The 27,051-nt window shown below is 47.5% G+C and overlaps 2 protein-coding genes across 7 annotated transcripts in view; one reads left to right on the forward strand and one right to left on the reverse strand.

The window, feature by feature from the left end:
* The window catches only part of DNM1 (dynamin 1), a 107,293-nt gene extending 98,200 nt beyond the window's left edge, over positions 1-9,093 (forward strand). The window contains exon 20 of the mRNA XM_032232889.1: positions 7,104-9,093. Within this exon, the coding sequence (XP_032088780.1) occupies positions 7,104-7,176 (73 nt within the window). The 3' untranslated portion in view covers positions 7,177-9,093. The remainder of the gene's footprint in view (positions 1-7,103) is intronic.
* A 2,939-nt stretch (positions 9,094-12,032) lies between these two features.
* Positions 12,033-27,051, reverse strand: part of GOLGA2 (golgin A2) — a 48,012-nt gene continuing 32,993 nt past the window's right edge. For 4 of the 6 annotated variants that reach the window (XM_032232834.1, XM_032232833.1, XM_032232831.1 and 1 more), the window contains 9 exons: positions 25,645-25,869; positions 22,409-22,508; positions 22,232-22,317; positions 18,885-19,038; positions 18,707-18,774; positions 17,076-17,178; positions 16,041-16,147; positions 14,508-14,697; positions 12,033-13,827 (listed from right to left, as the gene is read on the reverse strand). In XM_032232834.1, the coding sequence (XP_032088725.1) occupies positions 13,580-13,827; positions 14,508-14,697; positions 16,041-16,147; positions 17,076-17,178; positions 18,707-18,774; positions 18,885-19,038; positions 22,232-22,317; positions 22,409-22,508; positions 25,645-25,869 (1,281 nt within the window). In that variant the 3' untranslated portion in view covers positions 12,033-13,579. The remainder of the gene's footprint in view (positions 13,828-14,507; positions 14,698-16,040; positions 16,148-17,075; positions 17,179-18,706; positions 18,775-18,884; positions 19,039-22,231; positions 22,318-22,408; positions 22,509-25,644; positions 25,870-27,051) is intronic. The other 2 variants (XM_032232835.1, XM_032232830.1) reach the window with 1 other exon arrangement.

Consider the following 27,051-nt stretch of genomic DNA (forward strand, 5'->3'; position numbering starts at 1 on the left):
TATTCTATTCCACTTTCTATTCTATTCCACTTTCTATATTCTATTCTATTCTACTTTCTATTCTAATTTCAAATCAAGGTAGAACACTTCCAGATACTCTCGAAACGATTGACTCCCCAACTTCTAAGCAGTTGTAAGATCTCATCCACCCTTGCAGCAAAGCATCAGATCACTTACGGCTGACCTAGAGTTTTAATAAAGTTATGGGCAGCAGGAATTTGTCTGATATAAAGAAAGACAGTCCTGGGACAGACAAATAGTTATATTCTACTTGCCAGGCTGGTTTCTCCACCATCCCCACAATGCTTTTCAGTAAGTCCACAGCTTTGTTACAGCAGAATTTATTGTACACTGCCCAGCATCATGTATGGTGAGATGGACGGCTACATCAATGTGATAAACACAAATAAATAAATAACCATCTCCCATGGGGATTAGAGAGGAACATTTGAAGATGTTTGGTAGGACAAGGCTGCTCTTGTAGCACTACCCCAACAGACCTCCAAGGTCCCTTCCAGCTCTGTTATGATCCTGGGTTGTTGAGTCTTTGTTGATATCCAAATGGTCAAATCGCTCCTTGTAAGGTATGTAGGACAGTCTTCAAGGGATAACTGTACTGCAGCCAGTCGCCAAGAGATTGGGTCTCCCTTAAACATTTCACCAGGTAGGACATTCCGTAGAGAAGTAGAGTTGAGGTCCATGAATGTTGACATGGAACTTTCCTCAGGTGGAAGTCCTTCAATAGAGATTGTGGTCTACTCTCTCTCTCACACAAGGAATCCTCAAAAACAAAGTCACCTCTAAGATTGAGCTCCCAGATCAAGAAGGCGCAGAATCTCTCTCTCTCTCTCCCTCCTCCATGCCCAGTTTTAATTCCTAGGAACTGTCCCTTCACCAACACCATAACCCAACACCTGAGATGGCACCCCAAAGCTCCTTAGGCCATCTCTTGTATATAGAATAAGTTGGTTCACCCTTGCCAGATGGCCTTGTCCTCTTGCCAGGAGTCCACCATCTTCATCTTCTCATCAAGTTTGTCCTTCTTTCTCTCCCCTCGCTTCTTTTTTCCTTCCCGTCGGGAGGGGGGGAAAAACGGCGGCCGGAGTGGGATTGAGAAGAAGCACATCAAACTTTTGGCAGTGTGTGTTTGTGTGTGAATCTGTCTGTATCCAGAAGGGTTCTTCTACCTTCCCGTTTTTGGAATGCTTGGGATGAGTATTTGGAAGGCCGGCCCTCACATGCCCCCAGGGTAGACTCCCTCCATCTACCGAAGACCCTCAAACTGCATGGGGTTATGTGGACTGTCACCCCAATGCCAAGCAGACACCAAGTTGGAGGGCGGGTACAGCAAGAGACGTCACCTTGACTGTGGTGAGGCCTTTCGTTGAGCAGTGTTGTGGTTTGCGGTGTGTACATTTACCCCACTTCAAGCCTTTGCGGATCACCTTGTCTTGGCCTGGGGGGATGCCCTGTGGAAGTGGTCCCAGGGAGTGGGAGTCCACATGGCTGCGTGGAATCCATTGTCTCTTTCCGTGTCCACTGCACACTGGTTCATAGCTACATCTTCTGACTGCCCACTCTGCTTGTCTTCTCTGTGTGCTGGGGGCGAGCATGGGATGCACCTCCCGGGGTTACACGAGCCCGTGCGTTTTGCTCCAAGCTGTCCTCCCTTCTGCCTCAGTGTCTCAACTGCCCTGTTGCTCTCATGTTGTCTTTTCAGAATCACTATCACTGATCCTTGAGGACTGGCTGAGACCGGTATGTTCTTCGCTCTGTATTCACCCCGGCTTCCGCTGATGCACGAGTCGGTGTGGTTAACCTTTCTGTCTCCTCGTCCCATTTCCTCTCCATCTGGTGTCCTCCTGCCCCTCGCCCGTCTGCCACTCGCCTCCCCTAGACCAGTGTGGGGATCTATAAGGAGGGGGGGGGAATATCCCCTTGTTTTCTCCATCCGGTCTGCAAACCTCTTGGCTGTTGGGAGGGCCGGGAAAATCTTCAGTAGCAAAGACTTTGTGGGTAGGAAGGAGACAAAAAGAAAAACCGTAGCGTACTTATTACCCTGTTCCCCTGAAAATTAAGACCTCCCTAGATAATAAGCCCAATCAAGCTTTTGAGCACATGCACTAAAATAAGCCCTCCCCCCAAAATAAGCCCTCCCTGAAAATCTTGCAACACAGCAACAGCCATGAGGTGACCATGCTCGCCACCTCCTGCACCGCAAAAATAATAAGACCTCCCCAAAAATAAGGCCAAGCACTTCTTTCGGGGGTCAAAAGAAAATAAGACTCTTGTCTTATTTTTTGGGAAACACAGTAGATCCCACAAAATTGAGCAGTAGGAAAGAGAAGAGACAGAGGGAAGTCTTCTCCATTGTCCATTCCTGTAAACACGGGGGAACGCCCAGTTTTGATCCATCCCAGTGGTGGGTTGCAGGCGGTACGCCCCAGTATGGGCATACCGGAGCCTGCCCAGAGCACTGGGTACCATTCCAGTATGGTGCTTTGGAGTGCCCACCCGCCCGGCCGAGCTCCTTACCTGTCCTTTAAGCCTTTGGTGCTTCCGTGCATGGCGCCTGCGCGACGCTCCGCCGAGCATCCGGAGGCATCGCAGGCACTTACGACGCATGTGGGTGACACCGGACCTGTACCAAGATCCGGAACCCACCATTGATCTGTCGCTTGTTGTCTCAGACTGCAGTATTGCTTTCTGGGGTCCCAAACACAAAACTAACCCAGGTCCCTACCACTTTGATCCAGAGGTGGGCTGCACTTACCTTAACGACCGATTCGCAAACAAAAAAAAAGGCTAAATAGGACAGCACAGCGCAGGGGTGGGTGAGCAGGCCCACACGCAGGTCGCAACTATCGGTTCACCTGAACCGATCTAAACCGGCTGCAGCCCACCATTGCTTTGATTCCTGGTATGTGTTATGTTTATTTAAAGTCTTCCCCAGCATTTGTCTCCTAATGTGACCCGGTTCCAGTAGAGTAGCAACGTTGGGTTGTGCATGTTTTAGTGACATTTATCGAAGAGTGTTCCTTAGGAGGTGGCACCCTAGGGCAGGTTGACTCTCAACTCCTATTTTTAAGGAGGATGGAGACCATCATCTCACCGTTTGAAGGCCACTTTTGAAGCAGAACTTTAGAACCATAATGTCCTCTGCTTCCTTGTGTATCTTCTCATCACCAAAATCCTGAAGCTGGTCATGTCTTCAGGGTCAAGGCCACGCCTGTCTGTGGTGTGGCAACATTGCGTAGAATAAGAAGGTGGCCAGTTGAACCCTACCAACTCAAGGTAAAGGGTTGGCAGGTCGCAATGTGACACTTCCCTAAAAGAAGGGCCTGCCATCTGCTCTAAGAGCTCAATGCTGGGTTAGTTTTCCCAACTCAGGGGCTGCCCAGGTGTATATCCCATCACCCCCATTCATCACAGAAGACACAGACAAGGCCTCCAATGATAGTTTTTCTTCTGACATCTCCTATACCCAATTTCATTTCCTCCACTGTAGAGCCTGCCCCAACTCTGCTTCTATTCTCCTTTTTCTGCAAATCCTTCTGAATCAGTGGTGGGTTGCAGGCGGTATGCCCCGGTACGGGCGTACTGGAGCCAGCCCGGAGCACCGGATACTGTTCCCGTACGGTACTCGGGAGGGCCCACCTGCTCACCCTGAGCTCCTTACCAGTCTTTTAAGTCTTCTGCGCTTCTGCGCACGCAGCATATAGCACCTGTGCGACGCTCCGCTGAGCTGCTGGAGCGTTGCGAAGGTGCTAAGTTGCATGCGCGCTGCGTACCGGTTGGAACGAGATCCGGAGCCCACCACTATTATGAATGTTCTAGGCTTCCCCAGCAGCACCAAGCCGGGTCCTCGTCCTGAGCCGAGGTGGCGCAGTGGTTAAATGCAGCACTGCAGGCTACTGCTAGATCAGCAGTTCAGCGGTTCAAATCTCACCGGCTCAGGGTTGACTCAGCCTTCCATCCTTCCGAGGTGGGTAAAATGAGGACCCGGATTGTTGGGGGCAATATGCTGACTCTCTGTAAACCGCTTAGAGAGGGCTGAAAGCCCTATGAAGCGGTATATAAGTCTACTGCTATTGCTATTGCTGATAAGCTCCTTTTATTTAATTTACAGTGAATTCCTCTCCAGCAAAGTCCCGGCCAATAGTCTTTCAAGACAGTTCACAATCAGGCTTGGAGAGGGTCAGGCCGATATCTTTCAGATGCCTCAATACTTGGCAAGAATGCAGGAATGAACTGATTGCCTCCTGCAAACTCCACTCCTCTTTCAGTCCTCTTTTATTCCTATGGGAGGGGCCATTAATCCTCCACCTGTGGCTTTACTCCCAAGTCTACCCTTGTTCCTTAGCTGTTCCCTTCATCTGGCAACTCTGTGCATGCACACACTGGGAACAGGCTCCAGCTGTTCTTCTGCCTTACTGATGTCTGACTCTGAAGGCAGCTGATAGCCGGCATACGGCCCTGGCCCTCTCTCTGCCTCCGACACAGAGCCTTCATCCGAGCCTTCCTCAGACTCCAGGACTGGCCCATCTTCCTCCCCAGCCTCCCCACTGTCCGACTCTGCTGCTGGCGGGCCCCAATACCGGACACCGCATCCTACAACCCTCAAAGTTTCAGGCACTTAGTCCACTTAATTTGAGGGAAAAGAATAACAGATGGTTGGGAAAACCCCTGAATAGACTTCATAAATGTTTGTGAAATTAAGGTAGGACAGTTGCAAGATTCCGATCCCTGGGAACTGTTCTCTTGTTTGTAATGCGGTTTGTTGATGCTGGTTATCACAAATTTGCTGCAGCTTTTTCCCTGTCAAAAAGTCCCAACCCTCAACACCGCAGTTAGGAAACAAGAGAATTATTCCAGATGATTTGTGCAATTTCAGCTCCTAGCATGCCCTGTTATCCGTTTGACTAGCTGGGAGCTTCTAAAGAACCATAGTCCATCAACATCTGGAAGAATGTTAGCTCCATCTTTTCTACAAAACTGGAGGTCCAAAACATTGAAAAAATGAACATGGACAGCCGGCCAACTGTTGTAGAGCATTGGCAGCCAAGAAGGTCAACATTTATGATCAGCGTAAATGTTGCGCATCAAAATTATTTGTCTATTTCTGCTTAGAGTTGCATGAACGTGTTCTTCCAATGGATATTTTCAGAGTGCCAATTCCCTGCTGTGTGTGTGTGTGTGTGTGTGTACATGTCTATGTGCTAAAAGAAAAAAAAAGGGATTATCCCCCTGCCCCTGCCCCTATAAGCACGAGTCCTTAACACACATTTAATTTTAAAAGTTCCCCAACAGGAACATGGGATAATGAATACTCTGATCTAAACTAGCATTTGCTATTGATGCTTTTTCTAACAAGTTCCCGAAAAACAGAGAGAAAGAGAGAAAGAGATTGGATAAAGAAGCAGCGGGCTTGGAATAAAATAAAAAAAACCTTCATAGAAATGCGGAGAAGGTCCTCTTTAAGACACCCCATCTCTACGAGGTGGGACTCCAGACCTTAAAGGTTGTGTGAAGTCTTGTTCTTGTGTAAACCACAAAACAAACAAACCAGGGAGGCCAATGGTACATGGGTGGGGCACATTAATCTCCAACATATCTCATTTCACCACCCAGAATTGTGGTTAGATCCCTGCTTATCCTTGTAGCTCAACGGGAAACATAGCAACCCACCCATAGGTGAAAGTTGGCTTTTCTTCTAGAGGGTCTTCCTGGCTTCTAGTCCATCAAGTTCAATTCAGGCACGGCTACTCAGTTTTTGTTGGGCGACTTGCCAAGAGCTGGACTTCACTGTTGCCCTTTTGAGACCTGCTCTTAAAAACCACCAAAGATGGCAGGGAAACCCTGAGGAAATGAATTCGAGATGACTTGGGAGAAGGCCACGTGGTCTACAAGCCAACAGAGCTGCATTGGAGGAAGTAGCCGGTAGAATAAATTGTGTAGCCAATAAGTTTCATCCACTTGTCATTCCCCCCCACAAAGGAAATTGGAGGTTGATGGACCAGAAACGCCCATGAAGGCCACACCAACACAGCCAACCTTGGTTGATCTTGGGAGACCAAGGTTGTAGCCTAGGCTGGGAAGTTGGAAAACACACCAGAAGACCCTTTCGTATTACAGCTGTGAAAATTACATGGTCATAGATAGCCATGAAGTTCTTGCAACCTCAGGAAATTGGGTGACATTAATGAATGTCAATGAAGATGGCCTTGGAAGCCTTCAGAGATGGAGCTCAAGGCTTGTTCAGGCAGATAGCCTCAACTGTCTTCCATAATTCTTTTCAAAATATACCTAGTTAGGATATTTCCACATTGAATCCAGTCCGTTAGTGAATCCAATCAAGTTGTACTTGAGTTGAAGGCATCATTGATGGTTGCTTCTCCCTCCAGGAAAGAGTTCACCCCATTCAATGGTCCTTGCAAACTGGGAAGGCTGGAAGATGGTGTGGGGAAATCCCATGTAGGGGCTAAGTGAATGGGCCAAAGCCCTAGACCAGTGGTCTCCAACCTTGGCAACTTTAAGACTTGTGGACTTCAACTCCCAGAGTTCCTCAGCCAGCTTTGCTGGCTGAGGAACTCTGGGAGTTGAAGTCCACAGGTCTTAAAGTTGCCAAGGTTGGAGACCACTGCCCTAGACAATGCAGCCCAGCCATCAGGTTGATGGACTATCTGTCAACTTCAGAAGCAGGTCTTCACAGAAGAGCATCTCCATCTCCAATAACATTTCTCTTCATGCGCTTGGACGAACAACATTGCCATAGTTGCGCTTCATGCTTCTCAACAGCCGTCTAGAAGCCAGGACTACTTTCCAGGTGGAGCTTGGGAAAAGTCCTGGGATGGATTCGATCCAGACCAACCTCCAGATCCCATCCAACGGTCACAAGACCGTCCTTTCTCTTTAATCAGCAATTGGGACGGGGGAAAGGGAAGTGAAAATGCTAGCCAGGAGCTGGCGGCGGGGACATCTTTGTGGTCCTGGCCCGAGATGAGGTGGTGAGAAGCATGACTATTTGCAGTTAGCCACCACGCTAATCTCCCTCTGTGTGTTTCTCTTCTCGCTTTTTTTTTTTATCTCTTCTGCCTCCACAGCCGGAAGGGCCCTTCTTCACCTACACGAGCCACATTAATCCGACCAGCTGAATCTTCCCTCTTAGATCTATAACCCAAGGCCTGTAGGCAGCTGGTGACAAGCCCCCACCCCATCCCACCCCGCCTGGGTTTTCCTCTACTCTGCCAACCCAGCATCCCCCTTGGCTCCTCTGCCCCTTCCTCCATGTGGTTTTTTTAAAAAAAAAAACATGCTCGTTTTAGTGAATTGAGCACTTATGTCTACTATTGTGCGTCCGTATTGCTTGTGAGCCTAGAGTAGTCCCTCCTAGTCGAAGGGTATGATTCGTGAATGCCGTTGAGTTCGCCGAGGCGTAGACCGGAAGGAACATCTCGATGTGCCCAAACCTGGGTTCGGTGTCCTGGGTCGGCTGTAGCCCTTAATCCGTAGCGATGTAGTTCATTTTGTCCACTGGACTGTAGTAGAGACACAGGTGGTCTTGTGCTTTTGAGGACCACACTCGGCGAGAGAACTTGGGACTGGAAATGCTTTCATGTTCTTGAGAAGGATTGGATTCAAGGTGCCTCCCACCCCCCCGATGAGGGGCTGATCCTCCTTTTTTTCAAGCAGGGCCAACTGGTTTGGTGGCTGGGGCGGGGGGGCTTCCTGGATGGTGCAGATGTCCAGAGGATTTGACCACGGATGGATTGAAACCAACGTTCAGAGGTCACCCTCCGATTCTTGGGAGAGACTTTTTTGGCACGATATCTTTCTGATCGAGAGACTGAGATTTAATTTAGCTCCTTCTCAGCCAGAACGGACCAGCTGATATTTCGGGGGGAAAAAAGAGAGAGTTTGCTGTGTAAATGTTTTATGAGCTTCGCTTCCGAAAAACAAAAAAAATCAAAACAAGGACCTCTTCAATCGTGTCGATGTCTTGAGTATTCTGCTGATTCCATTCGCTTCCTTGCATGCAGGACGTACGTATTTCATGACGGGGTAAAAAAAAAAATTACACATTTTTATCACCAACTTGGACATCCCTCTCGGCTACCGGCTCTGTGACCTACCTATTTAGGAATAAATGTGGTGGTGGTGGGGAAATCCGCCACTTTCCTGTCCTTCTAAAAGCCACAATTTAAAGTCCATCCCCGCTTCCAATTTACGTTCCTTGATACGAACAGTTTTGAGTTGAGTTTTGATGTCTGTTCCTTTTGTCTGTTTTAACTATGGTTTTAATTCTTTTGTCCCCCACCCCACCCCACCCCACCCCCTTATCCTTCTCCTTTTTCTTTTTTTTTTTGGAATTCCAGCCGGCCTAACAAAGCCAGCCCCTCTCGTCCGGAGAGTCCAAAGGCATCGTTTGACATGTAACTTCTGCTCATCCATCCTTTTAAATCTGCCTCTTAGCTGTCCTGTCCTGGAATGATCGAACGCACATCTTTAAAAAAAATGAACATAAAAACCAAATCCAAAACAAACAAAAATAAACCCCACAGCTTTGTTCTGTTGTAGCTTGTGGCTTTGCACATATCAGATACGACTCTAGTGAAACTGTTTTTTTCCTTTGTCCTTTTTTTTTTTTGGATTGTCCTTCTTCCTGGTTGCTTCAAAGGAACTTCAAACAAAGCCAATGAGTTATATTGTAGTAATGAAAAACATCTTTACTGTTATATAAATATCTATAAATATATACATATATATATATATAAAGATCTAAAATCTATATGGTGTCCAGATGTTTTAAAGCCTTTAAATGCCTCCACTGTTGAAATTTAGCAAATACTTGAGTAGGAAGAAGAATGTGTGCTTGTGGGTGTGGGTGTAACAACACACACAGGTGCACACACCTACAGTTGCTGCAGCTGGGTTATTGCTCCCAAATTGTGGGTGATTTTTCTTTTCTTTTTTGCAGTCCTGGTAGTACTTGTAATGCCGTGTGTGACCTATCATCTCCTGTTCACTGGCTGAAATAAATTATTTCTGTATAACAGAGATGTCATGCCTTCAAATAAACTCCTCTGTCGGTTCTTTTGCATGTCATATTTGATGGGGAAAGTCTTCGCTGCAGGAATCCAACACATGTTGTTCGTTTATTTATTAGTAGCCGATAACCCGGCGTTGCCCGGGTATTTATTCCCGGGTGGGGAGGGGGGGAATATCCGGACCAAACGTAATTTCTAATGTTGGATTTTTCCCCTTACCATTGGGAGCCCCCTTGTGGAGTACTATGAAGCCACATGGCCGTACAGTAGAAGCCATTTTAAGGCACAACAGACCGTATCTTAACAGAACGCACAAGAGGTTTTAGGGGTGTCTTACCCCCACAGTATTTGTCTCCAGGGAGTAAGTCATCTGTGTACCAAATTTGGTTGAAATTGCTCGAGGCGTTCAAAAGTTATGCTGGAACATACACACAGACAGCCGTATATATATATGTACATACATACATATACATACATACATACATATATCTTGATAATATATAGATATCAATCTATATATATATAGATGATTTAAATTTTTTTGCTGTCCCTTTCTGCAACACATTTCAGTGGTCTTTCACACCGCGCGTGTTTGTTCCAGGAGACCAACTCGGTTCATTTTAACATGGGTTTTGTAGGAGTCAGGGCATTGTGCAATCTTTACAAAGTGGTTTAAGTTGGCAACTGGGCCAAAGATGTTGTGTGAGCACAGCCACTGATGGGAATAACTTACTACGACAAGCCAGATTGCAAAATCAAAAGGGAGTTGCAACGATCTGAAGATAAATTTGAATTAACTCGGTGGTGGGGGGTCAGCGCAGTTCACATTCCTGTGGGCTAAACCGATGTTTCCTTTTTCAGTAGTTTGCATGCCAGAAAATGACAGAAGCCAAAACTACGCCGGATCCAGTCTGGAGGGGAAAAAATAAACCTCGCCGCATCTCGCACAGCAGCCAAACACACAACGAAAGTGATTTCACAACCCTAAGTAACACAACTGAAGGAACAAGCTGTTCTTTAAACCTCCAAGTGAGGCCACGCTGACAGAATGTATGAACCCAAATACCGTTTCTTTCCACGCTTAAAACTTTTTTTTTCCTTCAAAAAAAAAGGGAAGATACAGGTAGTCCTCGACTTACAACCACAATTGCGCCCAATTAAGTTAAGCGAGACATCGGTTCAGCGGGTTTTGCTCCAATTTTACCTTTCTTGCCACAGTTGTTAAGTGAATCACTGCGGTTGATAAATTAGTAAGCCGGTGGTTAAGTGAATTGGGCTTTCTCCGTTGACTTTTGCTTCTTGGAAAGTCACTGCGACCGTCGTAAATATGAACCAGTTGCCAAGGGTTTGAATTTTGATTTCTTGGCCATGGGGATGCTGTAATGGTCGTAGTAATAGCAGTAGCACTGAAGACTTATATACGTTATTTTACAGGGCTTCACAGTCCTCTCTAAGCAGCTTACAGAATCAGCCTCTTGCCCCCAACAATCTGGGTCCTCATTTGACCCACCTCGGAAGGACGGAAGGCTGAGTCAACCTTGAGCCTGGTGGGATTCGAACTGCCAAACTGCAGTCAGCAGGCAGTCAGCAGAATTAGCCTGCAGAACTGCACTCTGACCACTGTGCCACCGAAGCTCATTGTAATACAGATATGTCATTGTCCCCGACAGCAGCCATTCACACATTTTACCTGTTCCTGACCCTGCAACAGTTGTGTAGCAATGGCAATAGCCCTTAGACTTATATACCGCTTTACCATGCTTTTAGAGCCCTCTCTAAGCAGAATCGACCTCTTGCCCCCAACAATCTGGGTCCTCATTTGACCCACCTCGGAAGGACGGAAGGCTGAGTCAACCTTGAGCCAGTCAGGATCAAATTGCTAGCAGTGGGCAGAGTTAGCATGCAATACTGCATTCTAACCATTGTGCCACCATGGCAAGGAAGGAAGGGGGGGGGAGGTGGTCAGGATCGAACTCCTAGCAGTGGGCAGAATTAGCTTGCAATACTGCATTTTGACCACTGCACTACTATGATATAGACAGACAGACAGACATAGAGATAGAGCAATAGCACTTATATACCGCTTCACAGTGCTTTACAGCCCTCTCTAAGCAGTTTAGAGTCAGCCTCTTGCCCCCAACAATCTCAGTCCTCATTTGACCCACCTCGGAAAAACGGAAGGCTGAGTCAACCTTGAGCTGGTGAGGATCGAACTGCTAGCAGTAGGCAGAGTTAGCATGCAATACTGCATTCTAACCATTGTGCCACCATGGCAAGGAAGGAAGGAAAGAGGGAGGGAGGAGTTGGTCAGGATCGAACTGCTAGCAGTGGGCAGGATTAGCTTGCAATACTGCATTTTTACCACTGCACCACTATGATATATAGATGGATAGATAGATATTAGATAGATGATTTATATATATATATATGATATATAGATGGACAGATAGATATTAGATAGATGATTTATATATATATATATATATATATATATATATATATATATATAGATAGATAGATAGATAGATAGATAGATAGATAGATAGATAGATAGATGATAGATAGATAAACAGGCAGACATATAGAGCAATAGCACTTATATACCGCTTCACAGTGCTTTACAGCCCTCTCTAAGTGGTTTAGAGTCAGCCTCTTGCCCCCAACAATCTCTGTCCTCATTTTACCCACCTCGGAAAAACGGAAGGCCGAGTCAACCTTGAGCCTGGTGAGATTCAAACTGCCAAATTGCAGGCAGCCGGCAGGAGGAGCCTGCAGTACTGCACTCTAACCACTGCGCCACCACGGCTTCGTGTGAACAATGGTCGTAAATCATTTTTTTCAGTGCCCTTGTAATTTTGAACAGTCGCTAAATGAAACTGATCGGGGTGTGTGTGCATGCGGTGAAGCTTATTGGGCAGACAACGCCCCCTCCCCCCCCCCCCCGGCAATGCTTCCGAGGGACAGAATAGCCACATGCAACATCAGTGAAGTGAAACAGATTTATTCAGAAAGACCAAATCTTTTATAACAGGATATAAATTTGTCTTGGCAACAGATTGCAAGAGTTCCTTTGCTTTGCTTCACGCGTTTCCCCTGGAAACCCCACACCTAATAAATATGGAATAATATTCTACAGTAAATCACATTCCTGTCCTGTTTTGCCCCTCCCGCCTCCACTAAAGTTATTTTCATTTATTTTTCTTCTTCAAATATCATACAAGGTGACAAGGGTAGCCTTCCGCCAGCCAGGAAAAGGCTGTCTGTGGGCTTTATTCTCTCTCTTTTTATTATTATTACTATTATTCAAGGTTATGTACAAAATATTACAGATACAATATGTACACTTGTGCCAACAAGCAGCCCGCGAGCCCATTTTCGCCGGCCTCCTGACCTAACGCAACGAGGGAACGAGTAACACTGATGTTGCGACTGTCCCCGTTTTGTGGGCGTTGTCGTTTTCCTGCGATCCAGTTCCTTCTGCCTTACAACTTGGAAAGAAGGTGGGGTAGTCGACGTGCGGTTTTTGCTAGAAAATTGTAGCGGAAGCTTCTTTTGCTTTTCGAACTTCCCTCCGTGCTTTGCTAGCAAGCTGTCCCAGGAGGAAAACTTGTGCAAAAACGCAACTTCGCCGGTCTCTCTATTCCAGGGAATTAAAAACTAAGAAAGCTGGACCACCTCCTAATCTCCCCCTTTTTTTGTTAACACACCAAGTCACCACCAACTTCAAACCAACCGGTACACTGCTTCACACTCTCACAATCAAGGGAATTCTTCCGTCAATCTCCCCGTGTGGGAGGGGCTCAGAGGCAGAAAGGAGAGAAACCGTCAACCATCAAAATGCATTGCAAAATAATCTTAAGACGGTTGAAATAAGTTTGGCTTGACCCCGGGAGAGAGAGATTCCGCGTGCGAGAGATGGAATCGACTCTCGTCCCGCCCCCCAACCCAACAAGCCTGGTTCCTTTTTCTGACCTCCCCTTCCGCATCTCCGAAGAATAAGTAAAACCTTTCCGTCTCTTCAATGCAAACGTACGTCCAGTTTTTCTAAAAAAATTACATTGCAGCTTTTTATCCCCTTCCCTGGAAAACCGTTTGCCCTTCCAAACGTTGTAACGGAACAAAAGGATTTGGGGGGGGGGGAGGCGGCGGAGGAAAGAGGCAGCGTTTTGCTAGAAAGGCAGCTGGCTAACTCTTTGAAGGGAAAGGATGGAGGGGGTGGGATTTGTGGGATTGGGGGCCATGCAAGTTAAAAGAGGGAAGGAAGATTTTGGAAGAAGGGCATAAAACCTGACCTAACGAAAGCTGAAATAACCAAAGGAGGGTTTAGTAGAGAGAATTAAATCCACAAGACCTGAATGGGAGGAAGCAACAGGCGGTCGGGTGGCGTAAAATTCTGAGCTTCATTGGACGACGGTGTGATTCGCAGCCAGCGCACAAAAGCTTGCCCCCCCCCCAGCGCGTGCCCTCGAGCCAGCCCGACCACCACCACCCACCTGGCCCCCCGCAGGAGCTCTCAAGCGTCCCCTTCCAGTTTAAACCACCAGAAGCTTCACTTCGTCGTTTTCGTCCACCCGATAGAAAAACGGGATGCACGGCGTTTCCGAGAGGGGCCCCACCCGATTCTGCGGGTTTTGTATTTCACGAAGGAGCCGCAGGATCTGCTGGGCAGTGGGGTCCCGAGGAGCGGGCAGGGGGCCCTGGGGGTCGCTGTGGAGCGGGTGGGATTGTGAAACGACGGCGTCCGGTTCGGGTCCGTCCGTCAGGCTCACTTCTCGCAGGTCTGGAAGGCAGAGGGGAGGCGGGAGGGGGGGGTAGAGAAATGAGGCGTCAGTGGTGAAGGTTGTACAGGTATCCCTTGTACGGTCGTTAAGTGTGAAAAACGGTCCTAAAGTCACTATTTTCACAGACATTGTAACTTTTGAACAATCACTAAACAAACTGTCGTAAGCTAAGGATTACCTATACACCAGTGGTGGGTTCCGGATCCCATCGCAACCGGGACGGGGCTGGGCATCCTCATCGGCGTGCATGCGCATACCACCGCCCTGCAAAACCCAGCTGCTTGGCGTACGTCACGCAGGTCCCGCCCGCTGTGACCGCATGCGCAATTGGCCCGTTTGCATCAAAAAGCAATAAGGAACGCAGGCAGGGGGGCCAAATGAGCCACCGTTCTGGTACGGTGGCCGCTGCTCCCAGCTACCACCGATATGCCTGGACCGGACCACCCAGAACCCACCTCTGCTGTACACCCTAAAGTTGCATTTCTCAACCTTAGCTGCTTTGAAGATGTGTGGACTTCAACTCCCAGAATTCCCCAGCCAGGTAACGACCGAGCGGGATGAGGAAGGGGTTAGGGACAGGAGCCCAGATTTGGGGGGGGAGGAGGATACAGCAGGGTCTTTACTAGGATGGCCCCTTCAAAGGAATCCTTTCCCCCCTCCTCAATTTACTGACTCTCACCTGCCACCTTGGAAGTGTTCGGTTCGAAGGGGCCGTCCGCCTGAACGCCGGCCTCCCTCTCGTGCCCGGGCTGTGGCTCCCCAGTCTGCGTGGCCATGACGTACTTGGTGTACCAATCGTTGCGCTCGCCCACCAGGCGCATCACCAGTTCGTGCAGCTCCAGTAACTTCATCTGCAAACAAAAAAGAATCTAAAGGGGAAAATGGAAAGAAGCACCGGGGGGTGGGGGCACCTTCCAGCACCCAAAGGCTTCCTTCGTCCTGCGAGGAAGTTTCCTTTCCCCACTTCCTGTAGCTGAGTTACAAATGCTAAGGGGCTAGTCCTCGTGAGTTTTCGGCTTCACGGTCTTGTCTGTTGTGTTTCTCTTGGCATCCGCTAAGTCGCTCCAAAAGCTACTTGGGGAAGGAAGAGGGTCTTCGTTCTGAGACTTGGGAGCAGAAAGAACACAGCAAAACTGTTCTGACCAAGGCCTCTCATGAGTATGCAACAAACTCTTTGTCCCAGCAAAAGCTCCTATTATTAATTGACTGTAAATTCTGCTCCAGCAAAGTCTTTCGAGGGAGGATTTACAGTCACAGACCTTATCTGGCTTGGAGAGCTGCCAGGCCGAGAGCTGCAAAATTTGGCAAGGAGTCTCGGAGAGTCACAAACCAATGAAGTGAACTAATTGCCTCCTGCAAACTCCACTCCCCTTTCACTCCTCTTTCACTTCCTCTGGGAGGGGCCATTCACTGTCCACCTGTGGCCTTACCACCCTTTGGAACGAGCTCCCCGTGGAGATTCGTACCCTCACCACCGTCCAGGCCTTCCGCATAGCACTTAAGACCTGGCTAGCCCGTCAGGCCTGGGGACAAAGATAATCGCCCCTCCCGAATGATGAATGAATGTTGCTCATTATTTTACTCTATGTTTGTCTACGTCACTGTTTGTATTTCCTTCCCCTGATCCTATGTAAGCCGCCCTGAGTCCCCTCAGGGAAAAGGGCGGCCTATAAATGTTAATAAACCCAAACCCAAACCCAAACTTACTCCCAAGTCGACCCCTGTTCTTTAGCTGTTCCCTTTGTCTGGCAACTCTGCGCATGCTCACACTGGGAACAGGTTCCAGCTGTTCTTCTGCCTCACTGATGTCTGACTCTGAAGGCAGCTGATAACTGTCAGACAGCCCTGGCCCCCTCTCTGCCTCCAACACAGAGGCCTCCTCAGAGCCTTCCCCAGACTCCAGGACTGGCCCATCTTCCTCCCCAACCTCCTCATTGTCCGAATCTGCTCCCAGCTTCACTAGCCACAACAAATACACACACACAGCAACGAAACACAGACACACACACACCACTCAAAAGGAGCTAACTTCTGCCCTAGCAGGACAGTGCTTCAAAACAAAGACCAAGAGCCCTCCTCGGGTTGCTGTGTGTAGCCTCGAAATGAGACACCATGCTTTAAATAAGGACCGATGGTCGCGAAAAGAGAGACGGAGGCAGTTCAGGGCCCAATCCTGGTTGGAACAGCCCCGGAAAGCGAATTTTGGCCTGACCTTCATGTCCTCCTTGTCTTGAGCCAGCCGGTTGATGTACTCCTCTTTCTCCCGGTGGCGCTGTTTGAGAATCGCTCGTTGACTCTGGTACAGGGCAATGTATTCGCCTGCAGAGTGAGGAGAAACGAGCAGGATGGAATAAAATATACCGACGTCCACTAGATGGCACTGTAACCCCACAATTGAGAAATGACCCACTGGTAGCAAAAAAAAATAAAAAAATAAAAAAATAAAAAAATTCTGAATAACATAGTTGGAAGGGACCTTGGAGGTCTTATAGTCCAACCCCCTGCTCAGGCAGGAAGCCCTAGACCATTTCAGACAAATGGCTGTCCAGTCTCTTCTTGAAAACCTCCAGTGATGGGAGTACCCACAACTCCTGGAGCCAAGCCATTCCACTGATTATTTCTCCTTAGTTCTAGGTTGGTTCTCTCCTTGATTAGTTTCCATCCATTGCTTCCTGTCCTGCATTTAGGTGCTCTGGAGAATAGGTTGACCACCCTTTTCTTTGTGGCAGCCCCTCGAATATTGGAACACTGCATTAAACCAGCCATACCCAAATTTCTTCGACCGTTCTACTTAGGTTTTAGGCTCCAGTCCCCTAATCCACTTTGTTGCTCTTCTCTGCACTCTTTCTAGAGTCTCCACATCTTTTTTTTACATCACGGCGACCAAAACTGAATGCAGTATTCCCAGTGTGGCCTTACCAAGGGCTTATAAAGTGGTATCAACCCTTCATGTGATCTTGATTCTCTCCCTCTATTAATGCAGCCTAGAACTGTGTTGGCTTTTTTGGCAGCTGCTGCGCACAGCTGGCTCCTATTTAACTGGTTGTTTTTAGGACACCAAGATCCCTCTCACAGTTACTACTATTGAGCAAGGTACCACCTATACTACACCTGTGCATTTGGTTTTCCTTGCCTAAATGTGGAACCTTCCTTTTTTCCACCACTGAGTTTCATTTTGTTACATATGGCCCAATATTTAAGCAAAATGATAATGCTAGATTTATCAAGACTGATGTGCCCATGTTACCTATGGTGTCTGTTTCCCCGGACAGCTGGATACAGTGGTGCTCCAGTTCCTCCACGCGCTCTTTCAGCGCCGCCTTCTCACGCATCAGGTCCGTGAATCGGAGCTAACAAGGTAGAAGCAGACAAAGGAGATTGTGTGGGCAAAAGGAGGAGGGGAAGACAGCCACAATTCACCCGACTAGGATTATCGTATGTTTTGGAGTATAAAAACATATCATATCCCCTCAGAAAAGAGGCTGAAAATCTGGGTGTGTGTTATACACTGAATACAGCATTTTTGGCTTCCCAAAACTCCGCCCCCTTTGCAAAAACGTCTGTACATAGCCTTTAGGAGGCTCCCAGAGTACTCATGGGGGCTGGCGAGGGCAGAAATGAGCAAAAAACAGGCTGTTTTTTGCTCAATTTTGCCCCCCACCCCAGCACTCTACAAGCCTCCTAAGGCTATTCATGCCCTTTTTAAAAAGGGGGGGGGCATTTTCACAAAAAACGGGCCGTTTTGGGGAGGTCTACAGAGTGCAAAAACGTTTTTTTTTTATTTGTCTCTTCAAAACCTTGGTGCGTCTTATACTGCGAAAAATACAGTATTCCCAAAGCATCTTCACACAAACATTTGCTAGTTTAGGAAGTTGTTCTTTGGAAGTGTCTCTTGAACTTCCTTCCAGGAAGAGATCAATCAAGAAACAGAAACGGGAGAGCAGAGCCCTGAAGCCTCCTGAAAGGTAACAGGTTACCTTACAATGACTGGGTTGCGGTTATTTAAAATCGAAGCAGGTGGAGCTTCCTTGGAATTTATCCTGGGCGAAGATAATTCAGTTAACGTTAATGGGAAAGAATATTTGTAGCTCAGGGTCGAACCGTGGGGTTCTTGGAAACTTTTGAGCTTGGCAGTTTTTTTACAGACGTCTCATGACCCAAATAGGTAACATCATCAGTACTAGGAAGGAATGGAATATATAGGAAAAGGAGGAGGAGATTGTTGTGATCTGTGGGGTCTTTAGTGTTCTCTGATCTTGCAGACGTTTTATTACTCAAACCAGGTAACATTATCAGTGCTAAAAGGGAGTGGGCATTGAGGAGGAGGAGGAGGAGGAGGAGGAGGAGGAGGAGGAGGAGGAGGAGGAGGAGGAAGAAGAAGAAGAAGAAGAAGAAGAAGAAGAAGAAGAAGAAGAAGAAGAAGAAGAAGAAGAAGAAGAAGAAGAAGAAGAAGAAGAAGAAGAAGAAGAAGAGTAGTAGTAGTAGTTATATTGAAGAAGGAAGGAGAAGGAGTTGGAGGAGAAGAATTATCTAGAGAAGAGAGATGAAGATCTCAAGAGCTGAAGATGGTAAGAACCATGCACATCTTTAAGCTTCTTCATTGCCAAAGTAAGTCTTCATCAGGAGGAGGAGGAGGAGGACAACAACTATGGGGTCCTTCGTAATCTCTGAGCTTCGTTGTTTTCTTGAAAACATTTCATTCGCCAACTAGGTAACAGCTTCAGTGCTAAAAATGCTCCCTTCTAGCATTGATGCCGTTAGCTAGTTGGGTCATAAAATGTTTGCGAGAAAACCTCCCAGCTCAAGAGAGCATCCCAGAGCCCAGAGTTATCGTAATGTCGACACCGGGAGTGTCCCCCCCCCCAAAAAAAGGCTCACCTGCAGCTTCTCCATGGCACTTTTCAAGGCTTCATGAACCTCTCCTGGAACTGAATCGGCATCGGAGCCTGGAATGGCGAGAGGCCCGGGTGAAGAGAGTCCCAAGAGCACAGGGTCCTTGCCGAAACACAAGGAGGCAGGGGAGGGGGTCTCCCTCCCCAGGGTTTGTCTCTCTTACCTCCGGTGGACGTGAGCTGCAGCTGCTGCTCTTTCTTGAGGCTGGCGATCTGCTGCAACAGCTCCCGGCACTGCCTTTTCTTTTCCGTCAACTGGCGTCCGAGCTCTTCGCGCTCGCCCTCCGCTTGGGACACGGCAGAGGTCAAGAAAGCCACCTAGGAAAATAATGGAATGTGCCGAAATGAGTAAGCTTACATTTGAAATTAGGGAACGAGAGGACGAGCAATACTATTGGGACTTGTTTTACCAATGGTTAGATAAAAGAACCTGGGAATGAAACTGTTTACCTATGTAGTAATAGTTTTTTTTTTCTTGTTATGATATAGAGCACTATTCACATGATAGATAAAGGACAATAATGATCTCAATGTATAAGAGTGGGATGATCTGAACACTTTGATATAATTGTATGTAGTGATCATTTTATATTAGAAAGATCTTTGTATATTAAATGGATCAATGATGATGTAATGAACAATTGATATATATATGAATTGAAATACTTAACCACTATATGGATTAATAATTAATAATGGGATGATTGGTGACATTATGGTCAATTGAAAATATGAATGTATATTATAAATTAATGGGAATTCTTTGTTCTAATCTCCGCTTTTTCTCCTTAGAGATAGGTGATACTATAATACTTTAAAGACTCATTGTTATTTGATAATTATGAATTCAAAGAAATAAAGATTGTTACAAATGAAAGAATATTAATGGTAATTTGAACACGTAATGCTCAATGACAGCAAAATATCCAGTTATGTTTATTGTAAACCAGTGATGTTAATCCTAAATTTAAGAATTGATGCACAAAAACTTGTAACCAAACGACATGCTTGAGGAAATGGAGGAAAGTTGTTTTTTTTTTCTACTCTTGCTTTGTTTCGTATGTGTTGTTTTGTTTAAAAAAAAATCTGTTTAAAAAAAAAAATAAGAAAGTCACCTAGGGAAGGAAGGCTGGCCAGTTTGAGCGGGGTAGGGTGGCTAACTTTCAAACTCTGCACCTGGGATTTAGAACCACGCTTCCTCCCAGCTCCCCTAGGCCAGGGGTCTGCAAACTTAAAACACTCAAAGAGCCATTTGGTCCCATTTCCCACAGAAAAAGAAAACACCAGGAGCCACAGAGGTCCTAACCGGAAGCCCCCTGTTCAATTCTGGAGCTGACCGGAAGTTCAGTTTCCCCACCATAGAGTCGCCTCCTAGCGCGGCGTCCTTTTTCCTCTACCTGTCCTAACCGAAAGCCCTATCAATTGTGGAAACAACTGGAAAACCCTCCCCTCACCATAGAGTCTTCTCCTGGCGCACTGTGCTTCTCCCCCTCCTCTCAAAATTGTGGCGCCAACCAGTGACGGAGCCGCAGCAGAGGGAGGAAAGAGCCACATGCGGCTCCAGAGCTGCAGTTTGTTGACCCCTGCCCTAGGCTTATGACCGTTCGTTTAGCGGATCGAAGTTACGACAGCTTGGGAAAAAGCCCCGGATGAATCAATCAATCAATCAGAATAGAGCTGGAAGGGACCTTGGAGGTCTTCTAGTCCAACCCTCTGCTCAAGAGGGAATCACTATACCAGGGATGGCTAACCTTTTTTGGCTCAGGTGCCAAAAGCGTGCATGTGTGCAATAGCACGCGCGCGCCCACACCCATAGTTCAATCCCCCCCTGTGCATGCGTGCACGACCCACCCTCTGCCCTCCTGAAGCCTGGGGAGAGCGAAAAGAGCCTCCCTGGGGCCTCCGGAAGCTGGAAACGACCCTTTTCCGAACTTCCAGTAGGTCCGTTTTTCAGTAGGCTTTCTTGAAGCTTGGGGAGGGCGAAAACGGCCTCCAGTGGTGAAGCAGCACCTACAACTTCTGGAGGCAAAATATTCCACTGGTTCATTGTCCTCCCTGTTAGGAAGTTTCTCCTTAATTCCAGGTTGCTTCTCTCCTTGATTAGTTTCCACCCACTGTTTCTTGTCCTGCCCTTCTGCTGCTTTGGAAAATAAGCGGAACCCCCCCCCCGTCTTCTTTGGGGCAGCCCCTCAAATATTGGAAGACTGCTATTATGAAGTTTGTGTGAGGCCTGCAGGCAGTTCCTTTGGCCTGCCACACTAATGTTCTATTCTACTATGCTGTTTCATTAGTGGGGAATTGGGAGGGGGGAATTGTACAGTTAGATGCTATATAGCCAGAACAACATTCTTTCTAGGAAGCCAAGGTCATCCTTTGTCTCTGCACCTGACCGGAACTGGATGGGCGGAACTGCCAGCGTGGCAGTGGGAGATTAGACCATGTGATGGACTTGTGGGTGTGGGGGCAAGATCTTGAACTTTCAACTGGGTGGGGAAAATTGGGAAGCTTTCAGATTCGGGTTTTCCCAGATGTGCCAACATGGCTCTCTTAATAAATTGAAACTTTGAGCAATACTTTGCCTTGGACTCTGATTTAATTTTGGAAGTTATTTGCCATTAAAATATCCTTTTCTCGTAAGAAATGTGGTATATATCAAGAGCGTTAAATCCTAGCAGGGACTTTCAGCCTGCTCCATTAGATCTGGGGACACACTCCCAAAATCAAAGAATTTCTGATTGGAAAATGTTGCTCTATGTCCTGCCTTTTAGGCCAGAGTCATCAAACCAACCAAGACAAGAAACAATCTCAAACAGAATGCTGGGACCTGCAGCTCCCTGATTAAAAAGCAAGATTGTACGTCAGCAACTTCTCTCTTTTAACCAATTCTGATACAGGTAAAGGTAAAGATTCCCCTCGCACATATGTGCTAGTCGTTCCCGACTCTAGGGGGCGGTGCTCATCTCTGTTTCAAAGCCGAAGAGCCAGCGCTGTCTGATGATGTCGTCATGGTCATATGGCTGGCATGACTAAATGCCGAAGGCGCATGGAACGCTGTTCCCTTCCCACTAAAGGTGGTTCCTATTTTTCTACTTGCATTTTTTAATGTGCTTTCAAACTGCTAGGTTGGCAGAAGCTGGGACAAGTCACGGGAGCTCACTCCATTACGCGGCGCTAGGGATTTGAACCGCCAAACTGCTGACCTTTCTGATCGACAAGCTCAGCGTCTTAGCCACTGAGCCACCGCGTCCCCTTCTGATACAGGTAGTTATCTAACTATGGACCTAACAACCATAATTGAGCCTAGAATTTCTGTGCCCCGTTTTACCACCTTTCTTGCCACCGATGTTAAGCAAATCTCAGCAGCCGCCACCCTGTGGGTCAGTGAATCTGGCTTCCCTTGTGAGACTCGCAGTGGCCCTCGTGACCGTTGCACTGCCCTTTGCGGTCGCAATTCAGGGCAATGGAGTGAGGAGGAGAACGGCAAGGGAGGAGAACGGAGGGGCTCACTCACCATTTCTTCTTTGCTCTCAAAGTCCTCGGGGATGCTGAGCTGAGAAGTCCTCGAGTCCACAAACTTGGCCGCTTCCACTCCATCCCCTGAAAAGCCGCAAGGGAAGGATGGTAGGGATCACCTCTAGCTGGGCATCTGCCCGGCCCGGGGCTTCGTCCCATTCCGAATCCTACTCACCTTGGGCCCTGGGAAGCATCCTCTCGTCCAATTCAGCCATGAGTTGGGTGACCTGGGCCTGGAGCTCCTTGTTCTCCTTAGAAAAGGATTCCAGGGTTTTCTGTCGGGAACACGGAAGTTTTTTTTCAGCAACTTGACATCAGGAGGTTACAAATTACCATATTTTTCGGAGTATATGACGCACCTTTTTCCCCTCAAAAAAGAGGCTGAAAATCTGGGTGCGTCTAATACACTGAATACAGCATTTTTTGCTTCCTGTAACCCTGCCCCCTTCACCAAAATGGCCGTGCACAGCCTTTAGGATGCTTTGAGAGTGCTCCTGGGGACTGGGGAGGACAGAAATGAGTGAAAAGCAGGCAGTTTTTTGCTCAATTTTGCCCCCACCCCAGCCCCCAGGAGTACTCTCTAAGCCTCCTAAAGGCTATGCATGCAATTTTTTTGACAATAAAGGGGCCCGTTTTCTGCTCGTTTTGGGGGGGACACCCCCAGGAGCACTCTGCAAGCCCCCTAAAGGCTATTCATGCCTTTTTTGGGGGGGGAATGAGCCCATTTTTGCAAAAAATGGGCCGGTTTGGGAGTTTTGCAGAGTGCAAACACTTTTTTTAATTTACCTCTTCAAAACCTTGGTGCGTCTTATACTCCAAAAAATACGGTACTCCTGCAGCGTTTGTGAAAGATACCTAGAAATCCCTAATTTTTCACAAAAGCCGGTGTCAAGAGGCACATGGACAGCTAAGTGCCTCTTCGTTTCAACCTCTCATTAGAGTAAGTGTTCTGAGCCAGGCTTCCTTAGAAAGCAACAGTTTTGGTCCCAACAAAACTTTATTTACCCGACTGTGAATTCCTTTCATTCAGTCTGCAAGGCTTGGCAAACAGTCTTTCAGAGGAATGTTTATCCACACGCACCTTATCTCATTTGGAGCGCTGCCAGATAACTAGTTTCCAAACACAGGGCATAGCAAAACTTGGCATAGAGGCTCTTATAATCACAAACAGAACTTTCCAGACCAAAATGAACAAATTGCTTCCTGCAAAAGCCCCCCTCCCCGCTTGCTCTTTTGTTTCCTATGGGAGGGCCAATCACCTCCAAGGTGTGGCTTTACTCCCAAGTTGACCCTGCTTTCTTAGTTGTTCTTATCTTCTGGCAGTTCTGCGCATGCGCACACTGGGAACAGTCTCCAGCTGTTCCTCTGCCTCGCTGCTGTCTAGCTCCCTCTCTGCCCTTGTCTGAGCTTCCTTCAGCCCCCCAGAACTAGCCCATGTTCCTCCCCAACCTCCTCACTATCTGACTCTCTGTTAGTTTTGCTGGCTGCCGGCAGGCCACAACAGTAAAGGGGTGGGGAATGTTGACTACGAATGGGTCAATTTGGAGAAATGAAACATCTGCAGTTCCACAGGAGCTTGGGAGAGTCTGGAAACTTTTCAAGGTCAGATCAACAGGTATGCAGAAGAAGGCAGATGGTTCCCATAAGGAAAAAAAAAACTTTTTTTAGACGTGGGAAATTCATTAATACTTGTTACTGGTGCCTTCGAAATTCAGTTAGTTTTATCTCACCATTCCTACGCTATGTATTCAATAAACAATACGCTTTTCAGAAATGAAATGATCCTGGATTTTTATTTGGATACTCAAGTTGGATGTTGAGAGTTTTTTTTTCAACCTAGCAGCCCTTCCTCAGGTTTGTCCCCTCCATGCTTGATTTCCTATACAATATGATGGCCAACAACAGCCAGATAATATCCATGTGTGGAAGAAAAGATGGAGAGAGCCACCTGAAGGCTCATCAGCCATTTGCAACCATCAACTCCCGCTTGATAGAGAATCTGGATGGTGCAGATGCTCTCAAGCTTAGATCTTAGCATGGGGTCCTTGGTGCTCTCTGAGCTGGGTGGTTTTCTTGCAAATGTTTCATGACCCAACTAAGGAACATCATCAGTACTAGAAGTGAGTGGGGTTTGCTGTGAGGAGGAAGGAGAAAGAGGAGGTGGTGGAGGAGAAAGAGGAAGAGGGGAGGAGGAGGAGAAAGAAGAGAAGGAGGAGGAAGAGGATGAGGAAGACTGTGGGGTTCTTGGTGCTCTCTGAGCTTGGTGGTTTTCTTGCAGACATTTCATTACCCAACTAGGGAACATCATCAGTACTAGAAGGGACTGGGGTTTGTGGGGAGGAAGAGGAGAAAGAGAAGAAGGAAAGAGGAGGAGTGGGGTCCTTGATGCTTTCCTGAGATTGGCTGTTTTCTGGAAGACATTTCATGACCCAACTAGGAAACATCATTAGTACTAGAAGGGAGTGGGATTGGGGGGGGGGGAGAAAAAGAAAGAGGAGGAAGAGGAGGAGGAGAAAAAGAAGAAGGAAGAGGAGTGGGGTCCTTGATGCTTTCCTGAGCTTGGCTGTTTTCTGGAAGATGTTTCATGACCCAACTAGGGAACCTCATCAGTGCTCGAAGGGAGTGGGGTTTGCTCAGAGGAGGAGGAAGAAGAAGAAAGAGGAGGAAGAGGAGAAAGAGAAGAAGGAAAGAGGAGGAGGAGGAGGAGGAGGAGGAGGAGGAGGAGAAAGAGAAGAAGGAAAGAGGAGGAGGAGTGTGGGGTCCTTGATGCTTTCTGAGCTTGGCTGTTTTCTGGAAGACGTTTCATGACCCAACTAGGAAACATCATTAGTGCTAGAAGGGAGTGGGGTTTTTTGTGGGGGAGGAGGAAATAGAAGGAAATAGGAGGAGGAGGGGGAGGGGGAGGGGGGGAGGAGGAGGAGGAGGAGGAGGAGGAGGAGGAGGAGGAGGAGAAAGAGAAGAAGGAAAGAGGAGGAGTGTGGGGCCCTTGATGCTTTCTGAGCTTGGCTGTTTTCTGGAAGACATTTCATGACCCAACTAGGGAACCTCATCAGTGCTAGAAGGGAGTGGGGTTTGCTTGGAGGAGGAGGAGGAAGAAGGAAAGAGGAGGAGGAGTGTGGGGTCCTTGATGCTTTCCTGAGCTTGGCTGTTTTCTGGAAGACATTTCATGACCCAACTAGGAAACATCATCAGTGATAGAAGGGAGTGGAGTTTGCTTGGAGGAGGAGGAGGAGGAGGAGGAAGAAGAAGAAGGAAAGAGGAGGAGGAGTGGGGTCCTTCATGCTTTCCTGAGCTGGGTTGTTTTCTGGAAGACGTTTCAGGACCCAACTAGGGAACCTTCTCAGTGCTAGCCAGATCCACCTGTTGGCTTTCCCGGAAGAGAATCCAGAGGCCAAAACCTGCAGGGCTCACCTTCGCTTTCTGAAGCTCTTTGAAGTGCATCTCGGCATTCACCTTGCCCTGGACCTCCTCGTGCTGCAGGCGGTCCATGAGCTGGGTCTGCAGGAGGTACTTTTTGTGCAGCTCCTCCTTCTCGACTGTCAGCTGCTGGTAGGCAGCGATGTATTGCTGGAGGTGGGCCAAATACTGATCCCTCTGGTCCTGGAAGTCCTGAGCTTCGTGGGTCTTCAGAGACACCTTGGATGGAACGAGACCCAGTGAGCAAAGATCTCACCCCACAACATCCCTTCCCAGCATCCCCCGTAACTCTGTATAGAAGGCGAAGCTCTCCTGACGGCATCACTAGCTTAAACCCGATCAAGGGTGACGTATTGCCTTCCCAATATTCTCTCTCCCATCCCCAAAACCAGTTCTCCCTAGTTTGAGGGCATCTCAGCCATGATTTCACGTTGAAGAAGATCAATTTTGCTTTCCCCAAAATCTAGACCAGAGTGGCTCAACGTTGGCAACTTTAAGATAGATAGGCCTCAACTCGCAGTTTCCCAGCCGTCATGGAATTCTGGGAGTTGAAGTCCACCTATTTTAAAGGGGTCAACACTGAGGAACCCTCTGTTCTGAGCTAGGCTTCCCCAAAAATCACGAGGCAGAGTCCTGGTCCCGACAAAACCCCTTTTGTTAAACGAACGTGAATTCCTTTCATTCACGTTCAGCCAAGGCCTGGCATAGTCTTTCAAAGGAGTATTTATGACCACAGACCTTATCTGCCTTGGAAAGCGGCCATGTAAATATTTTCCAATTGAGGTGCTGTGTAAGGAAAGACTTGGGCACAGAGTCCCTGAGATTCAGGGACAGATCTTCACATTTCTGAAACGAATCTAACGACCGAATGAACTAATTGTTTCCTGCAAAAGCCCCCTCCCCTTTCGCTCCTCTTTTATTTCCTATGGGAGGGGCCAATCACCTTCCACCTGTGACTCTACTCCCAAGTCGACTCTGATTTCTGAGTTGTTCCTTTTTTCCCCCTTTCAAATTCATTCATAGATATACATTCTTATAATTGCTATTTAACATTTATCTATTCATCGTTAGCCTCTATACTCATTTTTACACACACACACACAATATAGTTTGGGTCACTTTCTTGCCACCCCAAGCCTCATATCTTATTTTGCAACAACCTTACTCCTTCCATCTTCTCAACCTCCCTTCTCTACCTTCTTCTTTCCTCCTCTCCTTCCTTCTTTCTTTTCCCCCTCTCCTCCTCCCTTCTCTTCTTTCTTACACTCTCTCCTATTCTTAATTCCTCACCCTTATTTTCTCTATTCTACCCTTTCTTCTTTTCCCTCATCCCCCCACCTTTCCGTTGTTGCCTTTCTTCTGGCAGCTCTGCCCATGCACACACTGGGAACAGGCTCCACC

Source organism: Thamnophis elegans, chromosome 16 (genome assembly GCF_009769535.1).
Source record: "Thamnophis elegans isolate rThaEle1 chromosome 16, rThaEle1.pri, whole genome shotgun sequence".
Taxonomy (NCBI): domain Eukaryota; kingdom Metazoa; phylum Chordata; class Lepidosauria; order Squamata; family Colubridae; genus Thamnophis; species Thamnophis elegans.